Consider the following 17,371-nt stretch of genomic DNA (forward strand, 5'->3'; position numbering starts at 1 on the left):
CAGATGTAAAACTCCTTATTGTCTTGTAGCTACAGCATCACAGTTCATAGTTTTTCACCTGGCTTACTTATAGAGTTTTACATAGACTCTACATTAATATTTGCTTCCATGATATAATGTTGATTTACTGTTTATTTTTGTTTGTTTGTTTTGTTTTGTTTATTTGTTTTTAATGACCGTACTTTGATTTAACTTCAACCTCCCATTGGTTTTGTGAAATGAAATATGTTTCATATATTGCCTTGCTGGCGGGCACTTGTGTTAATTTCCAGTTTAATATGTTAGAAAGTTTGGAAATGAGATACTTGCATATAAATGTCTTCACATTAAAGATGTTTAGACACAGGACAGCATGTACAGCTTTTATTCAAATTCCCACATTCATGAGACCATACCAGTTAACAAAAGCATCCTTGAACAAAAATTCATTGAGCAACAACATGCCCAAACATAAAGTGAATCAAAGACACTCAGAAAACCTTTTCCCAGGAGTAAACCATATTTAATAACAGCACAATTCTCAGTAACTTCAGGATACTGTATCTGAAGAAGCACAGCTGTCCATTAATCTAGTGCGAACAAACTCCCACAAGTTCATTGTTCATCTGAAGCTAAAGTGCTGTAACATTCTTCTGAAGTCCTCAGAAACAGGTATAAAAAGTGCAAATTCCAGCATGTGAGATGAGGAGTTCTCACAGACTCACATTCCCACTGTCTCTAGAAAATGTGGCAGTTGACAAGTATGCAGCTTCAGTTTGAGGGCTATAGTCATCTCCTTAGAAAAAGAAGAAGAAAAAGCATTACTTTTAAAATCTACAATAATACAAGCAAATAAATCACTTGATTTTACAATTGAGTGATAAACACTGAGGACCCTATCTTCATTACGTGTGAGTTCCGGGTATGCTGAAGTACAGTGACTCCTTAAAGCTGCTGTTAACTCCAAACACATCCAGTTGCAATCATTTTAGAGAGAAGAATTCTCTCTCTCTGTGATCCAAATTCTGAATTTTCTATTATGTCAAAGCTATCACTGACAATCAGTCATGCAAATGAAATAACAAAACTGAAATCTGGTTAGACAGCATCCACGGGAATGCTTGTTAGTAAAATCTGTGCAGCTGAAGAAACATTTGCAGAACTGGGACTTCAGTGATGAGGTAAAACGGTCTGCATCTTCAGTGCTGGTACAGCTCAAGCTGTAAGTTAAAATGATAACATGAACAATCCTTGTTCCTGTAACCAAGGCCATGTGGGTCATTTCCAAGGCTCTCTGGTAAAGTATCTGTGGCTTTTGTGCTTCAACTGCATACTCATCATGGAAAAAAGGTTCTTTCCAGTGTTTCTTAAAAATATATGGTGCTGAGAAATATAAATGTTTGTGCAACACGCAGTAAGTCATATGACAAAGATTTTCGGTCATTAAAATGAAGAAGTAAAACAAAACCACAAAAAGCAGCTACCTCTCCTTTAATTTCTTCATTTCAGTAAGTGCTAAGAGGAGACCAATGCTTACAAAGCGAAAAAAATCCTACAACAGTAACACAAAAAGCCACAGAAAGCCAGTCTGTGTTCAGACAACGTGCACTGAAATTATGTCTGGGCATGCACCAGAGCTGTACTCCAAAACACTGCCTGCCTCGAGCTTACATTCATTTGCACATGGCCTGGTTCCACTGTAGTTTCACACCACCATATGGAAAGTGAAAAAAGACCTTTGACTACAGCAAGTTATGATTTGTGAACAGGTGAAAGTGTTTTTCTGAAAGTGTCATTTTGTGTATGAGATCTACTGATGCTGGTGGGTGGGATGGCTAGGGGTGAAAGGCATGCACCATGACCGGAGGTGAAGTGGAAGTCAGTGAAGATGTCATTCTCCATCTCCAATTCCCAGTTTTTATTTCTCCTACAAAGTTTTCTTTTTAACCTGGTGATTTTCCAATGCTTTTTTTTTTTTTTTTTTTTTTTTTTTTAGTAGTGAGAAACCACAGTGGCTTCTCAAGTAAATCCTGTCCTTGGAAAAGCCCAAACCTCTCTGTGTGTCCAGAAACCACTCTGTGCTATTTCCTCAGGTCCTCCATCAGATGTATCACAGTTTTGCTCCAGTTTTGCTCCTTGCACAGCGGTAGGGTAGTCTTTGGTCTTCCTGGAGCATATCAGGTAGCCTCGGGGCAGTCCTCAATAGACATCCCTGGCGGCTGCACCAGGGAATTACAGCTGTACCCGCTATCACTATACCTGACACTGACCACAGGCTCTCCCCTGACAATACAATAATCTATCAGACTTCTATTTATAGTTAATTAAAGTGATTTATATATGCAGGTGTTTTAAGAGCTTTCTTATATTGCTTTACAGATTTATTTTTCTCTTTTATTTTTTTTCTCCAGTTCAGTGTTAGTACAGGATAGTCACATGCATCCTGATGCTATTAGAAATTACCTTTCCATTGCCATGTAATAATTCCTGGGTGTCTAGGAAAGTCACATACTACGATGAGAAGTGGCTCAGAAGATCATCTAATGCTCCAGAGAAATCAGATGTCATTTTATTTACTGACAAAACTTGTGGCTTGAGCCAAAAACATAACAGACAATTGCTACAAAAAAGCTTTATGCCTTCCAAAACAACCAGTTGTCCCTGTGCATCCTACCCAACTGAGAATACTAGAACAGCAATTATTGTACAGGGGTGTACACAGAGATATATATGCAGGCTATCAGTGGCAGGGAATAAACATTCATTATTTTTACATAGAATGTGAGAAGGTCATTAAGTTAGATTTATAACTTAAATAGTATTGATACTAGAGTTTTAGAAAATTTAAGAAAAGTTTAAATTTAAAACTAGCCTCTATTTTGATGTAGCACTATTTAAGTTCCTGTTTATAGATTTATATAGCTCTTACCTGTAAGGAAGAAAAAGCTGTAACCATAAACATAAAAAGTTATGACTTACTGTTCTCATCTGTCAGGCTAGGGTTCAGTTTTCCTGTCTGTTAAAGTAAATATAAACAAATTTGTAAACAAAAAAACTTAAACATTTCAAAATTTGAAAGACTGTATAATTAAACTTTTATATTAATTAGGGTTTTAAACACATTTAAATTTTTATTGTTAATCCATAACTAAATATATATAATTCCCTACAGATTTTTTGTTTTACAAATTTTGGACCAATTCTGAAGAACTTAATAGCAAAGCTTCTGTCAATCTAATTTTGTTACAATAATTACATTTGCCTGAGTTTATTGTAGTCCATTCATATGCAAGAAAATACTAAAATAATTGCCTGTTTGCATTATTAAGTTTCAAGTATTGCACTTTCAAGACAGGAAAAAAAACAAACACTATACATAATAGTTACACAACGTAGTACAGCTGGACACCATTTTAGCTAGACAGCCTTAATGAAGGCTGTAAATAAAAGTTCTATGTCAAGTGTTGTAGCTATGGTGCCTTTGTAGCCAAGATGAATAACAGCAAGACAAAGGCTGTAAGAAGAGCTAATGCCTTTTGTCAACTTGTTGGTATGGATGAAAAAAATATGTATCAGCAAACTATGTTTTTACAGCCATCCTCATCCAAGCTAAAACTTGCTTGTATCCTTTACAGATCTGTAGATGTCCAAATAAAAATATACATCCATACACCTTGCCTCACCTAAGTGAAAGGTGAGAAAAATAAAGCCCAGCTCATATAAGGCAAGATCTCATTTTGGAACAGAGTTCCTCTAGAAATAAAATGTGGCCAAAGTCCAAGAAGCATTCCTAGGGTTATTAAAACTTCCAAGACTTCATTCACAGGAAAATAAAAAATAAGAGAAAAATCCATTGTCTAAAGTAAAATGTACCTTTTTTTTGGCATGGCATTTCTTGAACGATTTTCTCATTTGAAAGATTATTAATGCAGAGAGAAGGACTGTTACTATCACACACGTGGCGATGATAAATAAGATCAGGGATTTTTGTCCACTGTACAGTGTACTCAATAAAGCTGTCAAAATAAATAAAAAAACAAACATGAAAAGAAAGTTAATTTATAACTTACAAACAGGAATAGTTTATAAAGTTACCAATTCTGATTCTCCAAAGTCTTGCTCTGACTGAACATAGGATTCTTAACATTTATCAAAATGTGGTGTTTAACATTTTATGGATACTTTATTCTGCAATACTACTATAAGAATATCTGCAATACACGAGTCACGTCTTTCATTTTCATGGCATTTGAGCAAGCACTACTGCAATTTATCTGTATCCTATTTGAAGAGTGATTAATTAGAAGTCTAGGTCAGGAAAGACAGCCATGAAGATTAAAAAAATTAATCGGCAAAATAATGGGAGCCACCCTAAAACTAAAATACACCAGAAAATGACCGGCTGTTTTTTTGTGATGTGAGCTAGTCTAGGTTTCAAAGACATAAATAACACTGACTTGTTTCTTTTCCAGAGCATCAGTATTACATTGCTTGCTAGAATCAAATTCTGGTGATGGGTCACGGTGTATATAGCAAAGCACATAATCATTTTCAGCACTCCCTCTCTCTCTCATACAAGTTCAAGGTGATATGAACCTAAAGTGGAAAAGTGAGCTGAAGTTTCTTCATTCAGTTCTTTATTCCAGAAAATGCAGCTGTAGTTCTCACTCGTGTTTGGCTTGAACATGAGGATGCTGGTGACATTGTAGAGGCCATCTGCAGTCAGCATGTAGGTGGTATTTGCAGACCCAGTGAGACTGATGTTCTTCTCATTTTGCCAGAATACCTCTGCCAGAGGAAAGCCTTCTGACTGACATATAAAAACAAACTTTTCTTCATTCCCTTTTCTCATTACTTGAGTGTTTATTATCCTGTAGGATGCTGCATAAGAACAAGCGGAGTGAAATTATTTTATGCAATGATATTAATTTTTCCACTTCACTTTCCCACCTTCCCTTTATTGTCATACTACATCTGTGTCTGTAACTGAAATGGCAAAGGAAATTTTGTAGAACAACTCTGTAGTATTAGTTCAATCCTTCTCAGGCCCACAGTGACAGGGCTTACTCCACTACTCTATCCAAGGCAGCAAAAAACACTGAATTTGTATTTCATCAGCACCGAAGAAATAAGTGAAATCTCATGGGGCTCTATTTCCCCATCCTGAGTACACAAAATTGTAGTTGTAGTACAAAAGAAATCATTCAAGCCACTTTAAGAAAAAGGTTGTTTTTACTGTTTGTGTTTCCGTGCTTTATAAACAAGCATATTTTCATCATATGAGAACAAAAAGGACTTAGAATTTACGTAAGATCAGTTCAGAGGGACTGAGATAGGCCTTAAAAACGGCTGTGTCTCTTTTTGCGTTTGACAACATTTGTTATTCAAATGCTTGCATGGGAAATAAATGCTGCCTCGTACCACACAGACATACAGCAATTGGTGGGAAATGCCAGAGGCCTTTCGAAGGACTGTTCTGCAATGCTATCCAGTCATGTATGCATTTATTGCTGATGTCCATTTGGCTTTGACAAACACATAAAATCACGTCCTTGTCCCGGGAGCTGCAGTCACCGTGGGAATTCCTAGCCACTTGGGTACTTGCAGCAGGGCTCATAGGTGAATTAAAGCACATCTGAAAAATGCTTGGGAATGGCCAGAGGTGGCCCAACAGGGCAGTGGGGTGGGGGGACCACAGAATAGGGTGTGGGGATAAGATGAAGGGGCCCCCAGAGAAGCTCAGCTGCCACTGAACCAAGGGCTAGCTGTCACTGAGACAAGTGCTTTGGTGCACCTGGGGGCTGAGCACAGCGTCTTGGTGAGGGACTTAGCCACGAATTCCTGCCAATTCTTGATTTCCTGCTAGTCTGTAGGAATTTAGTTGAGACATCTCAATGCGTATGCACGCACTGTCTTTCAACCACTAACCTGTTACTTCCAAAGTAATGTACTTGTAGTCGGCACCCTGGTAGTCAATAAGACAAAGGTATGATCCCGCATCTGTGACCTTTACGCGGGTGATTTGAAGGATAGCTCGTCCCGATTTCAGTTCGTCATGTAACAGTGCTGCTCTTCCCATGTAATCATGATGCTGGGAGGGAGGGAGCGCTTGCCCCTTGTGAAGTGTGTACACGTCTCTTGATTCTGGCTGACCTTGCCTCTTCTGCTCCCAGACAACACTTAAGAGTCCCAGGTTCAATGAGCCATTCACAGGGAATCTGCATTCCATGGTCACATTGCTTCCATACGCAGCAATGTACAGCTGCTGAGGAACTTCAACTGTAAATAAACCTAAGGTAGGAAAAGAAAACATGTTCTGTTTGCTGTACTAATACATTCTGATTTTTTTAAGCTTGGGCAAGCAGTTTTCATATAGTCAGGCATATAGTTACTAGTTTGACTGAAAGCTTTAAGCATCTCTATTCCCATTCACACTAGCATTTTTACCATGTCAGTCTTATCTATAGAAAATCATCTCTATTCTGTATTGCTTACAGAGTCTGAAAGATAAGGACAAGAGAAGCAATTTTTTTCCCCACATTTTAGAATTAATTTAACGCTGAGTCAGTGATTACATACTAAGCACTTTTCTGAAATTAAATCTGTATGTGTATGTTCTTTTAAGTTCTCATAAAAACGACAATTAATTATGCAAATAAAAAAGCTTAGTTTTGTTATTCTTTAATAAGTGAAAATCCAGTATAACTCCTGAGAAACACATACATTTGCATGAGGTAAGTAAGTGTAACATGCAAGAATTGCTACCCAGAAACTGTGGTCTTCCACAAGCATGAGACCATGTGAGTATCATTTGATCCCACACAACCTCAGAAATGTACAACACTATTACAAAAACATGCCAAAATAATCTTCCTAACCACTCACCAAACCTGAAATTCATATTGTTATGAATAGTTTATCATTTTAAAGCGTACTTGATAAAGGAAAGCTATTTATAATTCTTCATTCAATATACCTTGTTACTACCTTCTATATTGGATTTGCCATATATTGGTATATTTAATTCAGAATCACTTGGTCACACTGACAGTGGGAAAGCTATTTATAATTCTTCATTCAATATACCTTGTTACTACTATCTATATTGGATTTGCCATATATTGGTATATTTAATTCAGAATCACTTGGTCATACTGACAGTGGGAAAGCTATTTATAATTCTTCATTCAATATACCTTGTTACTACCTTCTATATTGGATTTGCCATATATTGGTATATTTAATTCAGAAACACTTGGTCATACTGACAGTGACATTCAAAAGAGAAGTTCATGCAACTGCTCATGCATTTATTGGTTTTTAATCATCTGTTTGTGAAATACTTACAAGGAAATCTCCAATTCCTATTAGCAATGTTTATTCATTATAATACAACAGTATTTAAATACAGTTGATACACTGTTTAATACAACAGAAAAATCATATAAAGAATTGCCAAGCGTTACTCATTTATATTGTTATTTGTCATTTTGTGTCTGCACAGAACATATGAGTTCACTAACCTAAGATAAGTTAAATAAGGAGTCTACATTGCTATATATTTGTCTCAAGATCATTAGAAAAGAGAAAGAGGAAGACTTATCCCTAGCAATTATAATAATACCGAATTTTTGAAAGAATACAAAGTGTGCAGATGGGGAACAGAGCTGGCTCTTGCTGCTTACAGCTGGCCTTAGGCTGGGAACCTGCAGCTCTCTTCTTGCAATTCTTCATTTTGCACTGCCACATCACCAGGAATCCACTTCACTTCACAAGGAATCCAGTTTACTCTGCAAACTCCTTTGTGCACGGTGGCCACCCAGGGGCCAGGTACAGAATTATTGCAATTTTATATGCAGTGCTCCTCACTTATTTTTCTCCCTCCATGGTCCCCTTGTGGGTTTTAGTCAAGCTGCTCCTGCTACAGGGATAGATGGATAAGGTTGCTGTAGTTTGCAATTGGCTTACGATGTTTTCTCATTATCTTTCTCACAGACATGTAATTCAGGACACCTCCACTGCCAACACACCATGCTTTCTTCTTGAATTATCATGGAAAGTGATGGACATCTGTCCTGTGCTCAATGCTTACCCAATGCCTTCTATGAGACATTGCAAAGCACAGGCTCCAGATGCCACCAGCCATTCACGTAATTATCGCTGGAGATGCTGCAACCCACGCTCTGAGGGCACAGCAGTGTCTTTACATTGGTCCTAGTGATGAGATTGAAAGGCAGTCCAGTTCCTCTCACCTGAAACCACCCAGAGCTGCATTTCCAGCAACAGCATTGTCAGGATTTGGAACATTTTCTCGGGTGGATCTGAAATAAAAGAATTGCGACTTAACAACAGCTACCTTCTCTTGCAGAGGTGTACTAGAATGCTGTCATTAAAAGCCTTTCAACCCTACAGAACACCTCACAGCTATAAAAAAGTAAAAAACCAAACAAACAAACAAAAAAAAACTACCAATAGAAACAAGGAAAATCCTGATTAAAACAACCCATTCTCATACACAGAATATGAACCACTGAGTTATATCAGTGAAGGGAGAAAAAGCGTTTCTACAATTTTATCCTTGAGGTTTTCAATATCTGAAACTTGCAGACAGACTTAAATAACCTGATGGGGGTATTACTTTTACAACAGCTTCACGAGCTTCACATAGATTCTGTACCTATGAATAATAGAAGCAATTGCATTTGGCTTCTCACATGTCAGGGCATTATAAACACACACAAGCAGACTTCTTTAACTGCTTGCACTAATTCCTGATCTAGCTTACAGATCACCTGATCTAGCTTGAAAAACATCACTGATCCTGATTTTGTTTCATCTCAGTTTTGCATACTTCTTTGAGTATACCTGTTATCTGGGTTTATTATCTGAGTTCTTTAACCTCACAACCAGCAGATATCTGACACTCAACATGTGGTACTGGAAATCTCAGGGCGGGGTAAATTAAAGCAGGGCTGTGTGCTGCTGATTTTGCACATAGTAGTGCCTGGCATGTATGAAGTACCTTGCATTGCTGTCAGTAAACCAACAGCCTTTAAAGGAGAAAGTCCAGTCTTACAGTTAGTGTCTTCCTTTTCCAGTAACAAGGAAATACTGTTAGAACTTTTGTATACAAATCATCCTAACTAAAACAAAAACAATCAAACAAGAAAACCTAGGGATATTTGTTACTAAACAAAAGAGACAATAGATAAGAATGAAGAATTACTTTTAACAAACAAGCTCTCATATCATAGTCTGAAAAATCTCTCTTTTCTTCAGAAAAAAAAAAATAAAAAAATCTTTCTGGATATCTCTGAAACAGATCCAGAAATCAGCATAAGGAAGTAAAGAAGAGAAGGAACAATTTTAGACTTCCCCAGAGCTTACTGGAGAAGGTTTTAGATTTTACTTCCCTGTTCATTTGCAGCTCAGCTTGAAACACTCTGGCTCTGATTTTCTCAGGTGCTGCATTTCTCTGATTGCTTCCACCTTTGAGCTTTCAGTACCTCAAGGTTTTATCAAAGTTAGCAACTGATATTAGGGGACTTTTCCTGGAAATAGAGACTTTAAGCTGTTGATACCACACAGGTGGATGGACAGCTGTAGAGAGCAGGTTAATTACATGTAAATGAAAGCTAGTTACCTTTTTCAGAGGACTAAGATGACATTATTCAATGTGTGATAAATCATGATAATTTTAGTTGTATGAGAAAGGAGCTGATAAGTAGTATCAGCATTACTATTTCCATTTCTTGAATGCAGAAAGAAAGATCCTGCACTGCCCTTACAGCTGGGTTAAATTTCACTTATTTAGTACTACACAGAAATTTACCACCCTCGATCTCCTGCTATGCTCACACACAGCCTACCTAGAAGCAGGTGAACACAGGGGGAAGAAGTGAATGAAGAATGGAACAGTATCTCACACTAACACTTAGATCCTTGGCTTAGCCTTGTGTGGGATACTTGTGGTGAATCTACTCTCTTTTTATACCTCTGGGTACATCGAAAGTGCAAAGCACATACCTGGTATAAAATAGTGGATGGGGCTTTTTAAAATACCTGTTACTGAGAGTAGTAGAATAGAACAAAAAATACAGGAATACATAATTAAACACCAGCAGATGGAAATCATAATTAGTATTTATCAAATAAGAATAAGTCTTGCCAGAGCAGAAGGATTAGTGTGAGAAGAGCATAAGACACACCACAGATAAGTAGAAGAATCCAAACAGAGAAATACGTTTTCATTTGTTATACTGAAAGCAGAGCCCTGGAATGTTTGTGGGAATCTGTAAGCATCTGCATTAATCTTTCGTTATTCCCATGATCTTACTAGCAGGCATCAACCCGCTGCACTTCCTCAGTGCAATCTACCTGTGCAAACTAATAATGTAGCTGCACCAGGCATCCTGACACATTCCCATAAAAGATAAATAGATAAATAAAAAATCTCCACCAGCAACTGGAAAGTATTTTTATCTGAGCTGACTGTATCAGCCACTCATTCTGTTACACAACAGCAATCAATTATTTCCTATCTTTTGTAAAACGTACAGCATGTCCTGTCATGCAATGGTCTCTGTACACAACTATCCTAACAGGTTCACGTGCAACACTTGTTCTCAGATGGTAACAGCATTTCCTTTCAGCAAAAGGCCATTTATAAAGCATATTCATCATCTGTCTGTTACAACTTCATAGAGATACAACAAATAAACATTGCGCCCTAAAAACCAGCAACTACTGGTTCTGGATTTGGAATCCACATATGAGAACATGAGGAAGTTGTGTGACATTTCAACAGCAATTCAGATCCTCTCAGTAAATGAATTTCCCAGACCAACCTGCAGAAGAAAAAGCAAGTTTTCACACAGTGCTGTGTGATTGTGAAAACACAGCTGAGGAAAGCTTTGAGTTTTGAGGTTATGTAAACCATAGCACCACACATCTAAAAACTATTATGGCTTTTTATGACTTGTAACAGTTCCAGTTGAGTGGGAACAGTGAAAACAAAGTCATGGCAATATGACTGGGAAAATGGAGAAATGTAATCTTTTTTTATATAGCTTTCTTATATTACTGAAAGTACTAAGTTGAAACCCATGCTTTACTTTTCTTGGTCCAAAAGGAACATATTCTGATAAATTTTCTTACTGAGTGCTGAGTGAAACCCTGAGGGAGGTGACAATAAATTGCTAAAATCCCACCACTAGGTCAAAAGTACAATAGGTATAGGTTTCCTCCTTTTGATTTGCTTGATCATGCCTATAAGTTGAGTCTTGGCCCCAGCTGACATACCCACAGGGTTCATAACACTTATCTGTAAAAACAGAAGTAATTTTTGGCCAAAGGAATGCACCAGATCACATAAAATCTGAAGCAGTTTCCCTAAATTTTCCAGGTAATGAGAAATATGTTTCTTGTTCCTTCAAAAATTTTAGACCCAACATTCCTATTTCAAATAGCACAAGTTAGGTATTTTAGGCCACGATACTATTTTCAACATACTATTTCATTTTCTATATAGATTTCATTCATTTCTCTAGACAGGAAAAAAAAAAAAAAAAAGAGGTGCTTATCCTAGCAGCTGTATGGTATGAAGATGCTCTTATGAGGCAGAAGAGGTGGCAAAAAGGGAACATCAAACTCTGATTCAGCCATGGAGCTACCAAGCAAAAGCTGGGATACTTGCTTAACGTAGCTATGCTTTGTATAGATTTACTTGGCACATGTATGCCTCCTGGATCTTATTCTGGGTGAACACTCAATGTTGCCAAGAATGAAGAATTTGCAAGAAGCTTGGTAAGCAAAGGAACATGGAAATCAAAGACTATTTTCACAGAATCACAGAATGTTCGATGTTGGAAGGTACATCTGGTACCCCCCTGCTCAAGCAGGGCCACCCAGAGCAGACATCTTCGCAATCTACTCCTAAGTAATAGAGATTGAGGTCTACTTCTGTGTAACGTGAACTGTGAATTTAGTTTTATTTCCTTCATCCATGCATCTGAAAGATCACAGTGTTTTTCTCAGATAAAAGGAACGTCTTAGTATAAGACCTCAGTAGAAGACCCCTGGCACCACCAATGCTTAGTAGCCTTGCTATGCTTGCTGCCACATTAAGAATAACAAAGGATCCTGGGAAGGACAGAGCCTGCTTTACGCTCTCCACTAAACAAACACAACCCGGGATACAGCCACTGATTCAGGACCCTTATAGTCTAACAAATCATACATAACCCTTTCTTGGAAACACCATTTCAAATTTTGTTGTTGTTGTTGTATTCCAGAGAATGGATGATTAGTATGCACATTAAGCATTGATGTAATGACACTTTGCAGCACTAAGCAAGAAGAGTGTTATAGACCGAGGGCAGATCTTTCACTAGAAGAACCAGAACTGTTGGAGAACCTAAACATGTTTCCAAGCTCTTCTTCAGGTTTAAAGCAGAAGTCAAAAGTACTTGCAAGTTCAGAATAATAGCTGAGACTTCAGTCTGAAAGATTAAAGGATTAAAGAACTAAGAAACCATTACTCGGTACCTCTGAAGTAGGTACTGCAGACAGGTGGACCCTGTGGACCAGCCTAGCACATTGGTAGTGCCTGCAACGTTACTGCGTGCAGCTGTAGCCGGTAACACATAGTATTATTGTACTGCAAAGTTATGCCCATCACAAAGCAGAATGTAATGCACTCTAGAAATATCACAGAAAGACAAACTCAGCTGAACACCTGGGCTCCATTCAGCCAGAAGGAAGTATGAAATCAATACCAGGCTCATATGACTATACCACTTCTCATGCCTGTGCTCGTTTGTTTTGAGGTAATTCAGACCCTCCTGCATGAAACAGAGTTGCATGCTCATTTTTTGTATGCTCATTTTGAAAAACATACTATTTTCTTATACATATAAGTAATACTGCATAAGATTGTGGGGTTCCAGTCATTGTTTGCTTTGTCTTTCTCTGCTACTGAAACTCTTTTGTCTTCTGTGTTTTTATATGCTTCAGAAATCTTTCTTCTAGCCTTCTCACATCTGCAAAAATTCACAAGCTTTTCCACGTCCTCATGAAATGACTAAACTAGTTTGTTTTTTTTTCCCATTCAGGGAAGGATCCAGCTTCTGTGTCTTTAAGCTTAAAATCTCATTTAAAATAATAATAATAAAATCATTATTAGATACTCATATAAACTACATCTGTTCTATATCTTACCAGCATACGGAATGTACTCTATTTCCATTTGAGGTATTTTATTTTAAAAAGAAAAATCTTAATAAAGTAAAAGCTAACATTTGTTCAAAGTCTATTTCTCAGGCCTTTGCCATTAAGTCTCCGTCCTGTGGACTCAGACATCTGCCCTCATTCTCTGTAACCCCTCACCCACATGCCCTCTCACCTGTTGTTTGCTCTCAGCTGTTGCACCCTTATTGCAGTCCCTTGTCTGCCTCACTATGCAGTCAAGCTAGTACTGGCCCATTGCTTCGTCTCTGAAGTTCACATCACCTGTGACAGCCTATTTGCATCATTTCAGTACGCTCTCCATCTCACTTCAGCTTTCAGGTGAGAGGATAACGTTTCTCAGTTCCTTCTTTGTTGTTTCTTGCTGTTACTTTTCACTCTCACTGCATTGTTTACCATGTGCCTATCACTACAATTGCAGTATACAAATTACAAATACAACTAGCGCCTATTTTATCTGTCATTTTTTTCCAATGTAAAATATAGCAATACTAATAAAATCTCAAATTAAATAATGAATTGTCACAGAGGTTAGGATAAGATTGGACTGAAATCTTTGTTAAAGAAAATGTCATTAACTACATTAAAACTAATGCAGATGTGCATTCTAGAGAATATGTGCCTTCCAGTTATTAGCAACAGCACTGTACAATACAGGCTAACATTTCAGTGTGATTTCCAGCTTTACAAAAAGAGAGACTTTTCCTGGGGATGCAGAATGTGAAACTCCACAGACTTGTTGTATAATCAAAACAGCCCTGCAGATACTAAGGCATTAATAACAACCAAAGGAAAGTAACCAAAAACCTACAGACAGAAATATATACATTGTTTTGTTTTTTTTTCTCCTTACAGCTCTTCCCTGATATTCAGAATGAAAGATTTACAAACAGCAACATCCCAGTTCATAAGTTATAGATGTTCACTAGCACCACTGTTCTGTCTTTGCCTATGACAGTCACAAGACTGAGTTGGAGACTCAGGTTCAGTTTCTAAAACTCTTCCTTCTCCGAGATCTGAAGTTACATGGACCTGTGTTTTAGGATCTGGGACTTATCCAGTCTCTGGTTCAAAATCCACTCCCTGCAAATCATTTGAAAATAAAATTAATTTAAGCAAATGTTAAGAATCTAGAGCAAATCTGCAGTCCATCAGCTAGAAGTAAATATAGATCTGCATTTTATCAGTGTTATACTCACATGGGGTATTTATGCAACCATTGGAAGAATCAGAAGGTTCACATAACAGCGAAGACTGTCAAAGTTTTACAGACAAAGCAGCTGTATCCTATTTGCATGATAGCAATGGCTACTCATCCAGCTCTCATAACCAGTTTAACAAGCATCAACAATGAAGCTTGTGTTCTTATTCAAGCTTTATGCCACAAAGCAAGTGACTGTGTTAAAAGGAAACCACCAAGTTTCTTAGGAATTTATGAGCAGTTCCAGTTTCATTTTGATGCTTCGTTATGAAAGTACTCTGAGTTCAATGCTGAGAACATGCATCCAAACAAGTTTATTCAAAGCATTATGCAGAGTTTATAGGCTCAAATTATGCTTTTAATTACACTCATAATTTTTTACCGGATTTATACCCACTTAGGGCAGTATACAGCCCTGGATTTTGAACTTGCATTTACTAGGATTGTTCTGCATTCCTGAAACCACCAAGTTATATCATCTTAATTTTTACCAGAATAATTTTTAAAAACTTCCTCAAGGGATTACCTAACATTTGCAGAATACATTTGCTGTTCATTTTCATCCATTTTCATCTATATCCCCATCTATAAGAAAGCATCCTTTCACAAAGAAGCTAAGCAAACATTGGTGCCCAGACGGGTTGTGGAACCTCCATCCTTGAAAATATACAAAACTTGACAGGACAAAGCCTGATCAATTGGATTTAAGAAGTCTTGTCTGTAGAGGGTTTATGTAGCAAGGTTTTGGTAATGGAAGGCTGTAGGGGTGGCCTCTGTGAGAAGAACCCAGAAGCTGCCCCATGTCAGTAAGGGCCATTTTCAGCTGGCTCCAAAGGGACCCGCCACTGCTCAGAGAAGAGCCAATAAGCAATGTTGTTTGTGCCTCTGTGAGAGCAGATTAAGAAAGGTAAAAAAAAAATAAAAATGTCACACAACAGCAGCTGAGAGAGCGAAGAGTAAGAAACAGCCCTACAGACCCCAGGGTCAGTGCAGGACGGCAGGAGGTGCCCCAGGCAGGCAGCAGCAGTTCCCCTGCGGCCCGTGGAGAGGCCCCTGGTGGAGCAGGCTGTCCCCCTGCAGCCCACGGGTCCCACACGGAGCAGATCTCCACGCTGCAGCCCGTGGAGGAGCCCCCGGTGGAGCAGGTGGATGTGGCCTGGAGGAGGCTGCGGCCCATGGAGAGCCCCCGCAGGAGCAGGCCCCGGGCCGGAGCTGCAGCCCGTGGGGGACCCGTGCTGGAGCAGTTTGCTCCTGGGCGATGGACCCTGTGGTACAGAGCCATATGGGAACAGTTCTTGGAGAGCTGCTGCCTGTGAGCAGCTCCCTCAGGCTCAGTTTGGGAAAGGACGGCATCCCGTGGGAGGGACCCCACGTGGAGCAGGGGCGGAGAGTGACTGTGAAGGAGCAGCCACGATGAAGAGTTACAAGCTGACCACAGTCCCCACTTCCCCGTTCCCCTGAGCTGCTTGGGGGGAGGAGGTGGAATAGTGTGGATGAAGGGAAGGTGGTTTTAGTTTTTCTTCATTTCTCAGTTCTCTAGCTTGTTAGTAATAGGTAATGAATTTCTCTAACCTCCCTATGCTGAGTCTGTTTTGTTCGTCATGATAATTGTTGAGTGATCTCCCTGTCCTTATCTCAACCCTTGAGCCCTTTTCATGGTATTTTCTCCCTCCTTCCCTTTGAGGAGATGGTGTGAGAGAGCTTGGCTGCCCAGCTGGGTAAAACCAGCACACTGTCCAACATAAATTATTCTATAATTCTGTTAAACCTCATCAAACTCACTGGGTGTGCATTGTACAGTTACTTGGTACTATTTACCTCCATACAGCACTTCATCACTCTATCTTTTAATTTATGACCATATCATGAGCGGGAGACATAGAAGAGGATACAGTGGTCTCTTCCCAGGTTTCTCAGAAGCTTTGGTGCTACAGGTGTGGCACACATACTCCTTCATCTCCAGTTAGTTTCTCATCACTTGGAAGAATTCTACTCCAGGTCAACACAAATAATAGTTGTGGCTTTTGTCCCATGTCTCATACATTCAGCAGAGAAAAGGTGTTATCACTCATGAGATACAATAGGGTTAGAAAATAGGATCCTGTGGAGGTGGGATAGCACTTTTCCGGGGCCTATTTTCTTATATTGAGTAGCCATCTGAGACATTGGGGTGCCAGTGGTTCTGGTGGTTGGGGGAGGAAAGGCATTAGCAATCCCCCACCGGCCCCTTCTCAAGAAGGTCTTGGGACACAAGCTTGGAGTAATTAGCATACAAAGTGAGAGCTGGAGGTAGGGACTGACTCATATATAGCAGAACTCAGAGGTGCCATGTGTGCACCCACCACCTCCGCAAGCACAGCAAGAACTCAACCAGAGAACTCACTGGAACCCAGGGTGATGATCTAGACCTCTCCTCTACTTCTAGCTTTCTAACTTGCTCTCCCTCTCTCTCTTTCTTCATTGTATGTTATGGGCCATTCAGCCCTTGTAAAGTAACAAGGTTCAAATATCTTCTGTTATAAACAACAAGGTTTAATCAGTTTCTGCCAGAAATAGCTTCTGCTATCAATAAAACCTTTCAATCAATTATTTGTTGTTATGTCACCTTAATTGTCACACCCAAGGATACTTCAAACATCAGGGGCCTCCGAGTGTGTCATCCAGGATGGCCCTCTCCAGGCTCCCAAAATGGATCCTGGCGGGTTTGGGAAGATATATGATGACTGCATCACAGTTCCAGTCTGACTGAGACCTCCTACCTGGTGCAGAGCAATCAATCTCAAAGAAATTTGTGTAGACCTGTGTGGTGCCAGGAGTTGGACTCAATGATCTTTATGGGTCCTTTCTAACTTGGGATACTCTATGATTCTATGATTCTATAAATTACTGATATCCAGTAGTAGTAGTAGTAGTAGTAGTAGTAGTAGTAGTAGTAGTAGTAGTAGT

The 17,371-nt window shown here is 39.0% G+C and overlaps 1 protein-coding gene across 9 annotated transcripts; it reads right to left on the reverse strand.

Annotated features, from left to right (window-relative positions):
* Window positions 1-348: 348 nt before the first annotated feature.
* Window positions 349-16,082, reverse strand: LOC310889956 (programmed cell death 1 ligand 2-like). 9 transcript variants are annotated; one of them, XM_083818258.1, is made up of 7 exons: window positions 14,424-16,082; window positions 8,232-8,300; window positions 5,908-6,270; window positions 4,576-4,860; window positions 3,853-3,995; window positions 2,959-2,995; window positions 349-775 (listed from the first exon to the last, which is right to left on the reverse strand). In XM_083818258.1, exons 2-7 carry the CDS (start codon window positions 8,284-8,286, stop codon window positions 693-695), a joined length of 966 nt encoding a protein of 321 aa, XP_083674384.1. In that variant the 5' UTR covers window positions 8,287-8,300; window positions 14,424-16,082; the 3' UTR covers window positions 349-692. The 9 variants fall into 9 exon arrangements, with proteins under 9 accessions (XP_083674384.1, XP_083674385.1, XP_083674387.1 ...); XM_083818259.1 differs by lacking the exon at window positions 14,424-16,082 and adding an exon at window positions 13,382-13,503; XM_083818261.1 differs by lacking the exon at window positions 14,424-16,082 and adding an exon at window positions 13,198-13,369 and having other exon boundaries at window positions 4,648-4,860.
* Window positions 16,083-17,371: the final 1,289 nt, after the last annotated feature.

The sequence above is a fragment of the Anser anser genome, assembly GCF_964211835.1.
Source record: "Anser anser genome assembly, chromosome: Z".
NCBI classification, from domain to species: Eukaryota; Metazoa; Chordata; class Aves; order Anseriformes; family Anatidae; genus Anser; species Anser anser.

Excerpts from the sequence above, each read along its gene's own strand:
- LOC310889956 (XM_083818256.1), bottom strand. The coding sequence starts at position 13,225 with ATGGAAATAGAGTACATTCCGTATGCTG. Across the intron at positions 4,861-5,907 it reads CATTACTTTGGAAGTAACAG|CATCCTACAGGATAATAAAC; the intron begins GTTAGTGGTTGA and ends GTTCTTATGCAG. Across the intron at positions 3,996-4,575 it reads AGCTCACTTTTCCACTTTAG|CTTTATTGAGTACACTGTAC; the intron begins GTTCATATCACC and ends TTATTTTGACAG.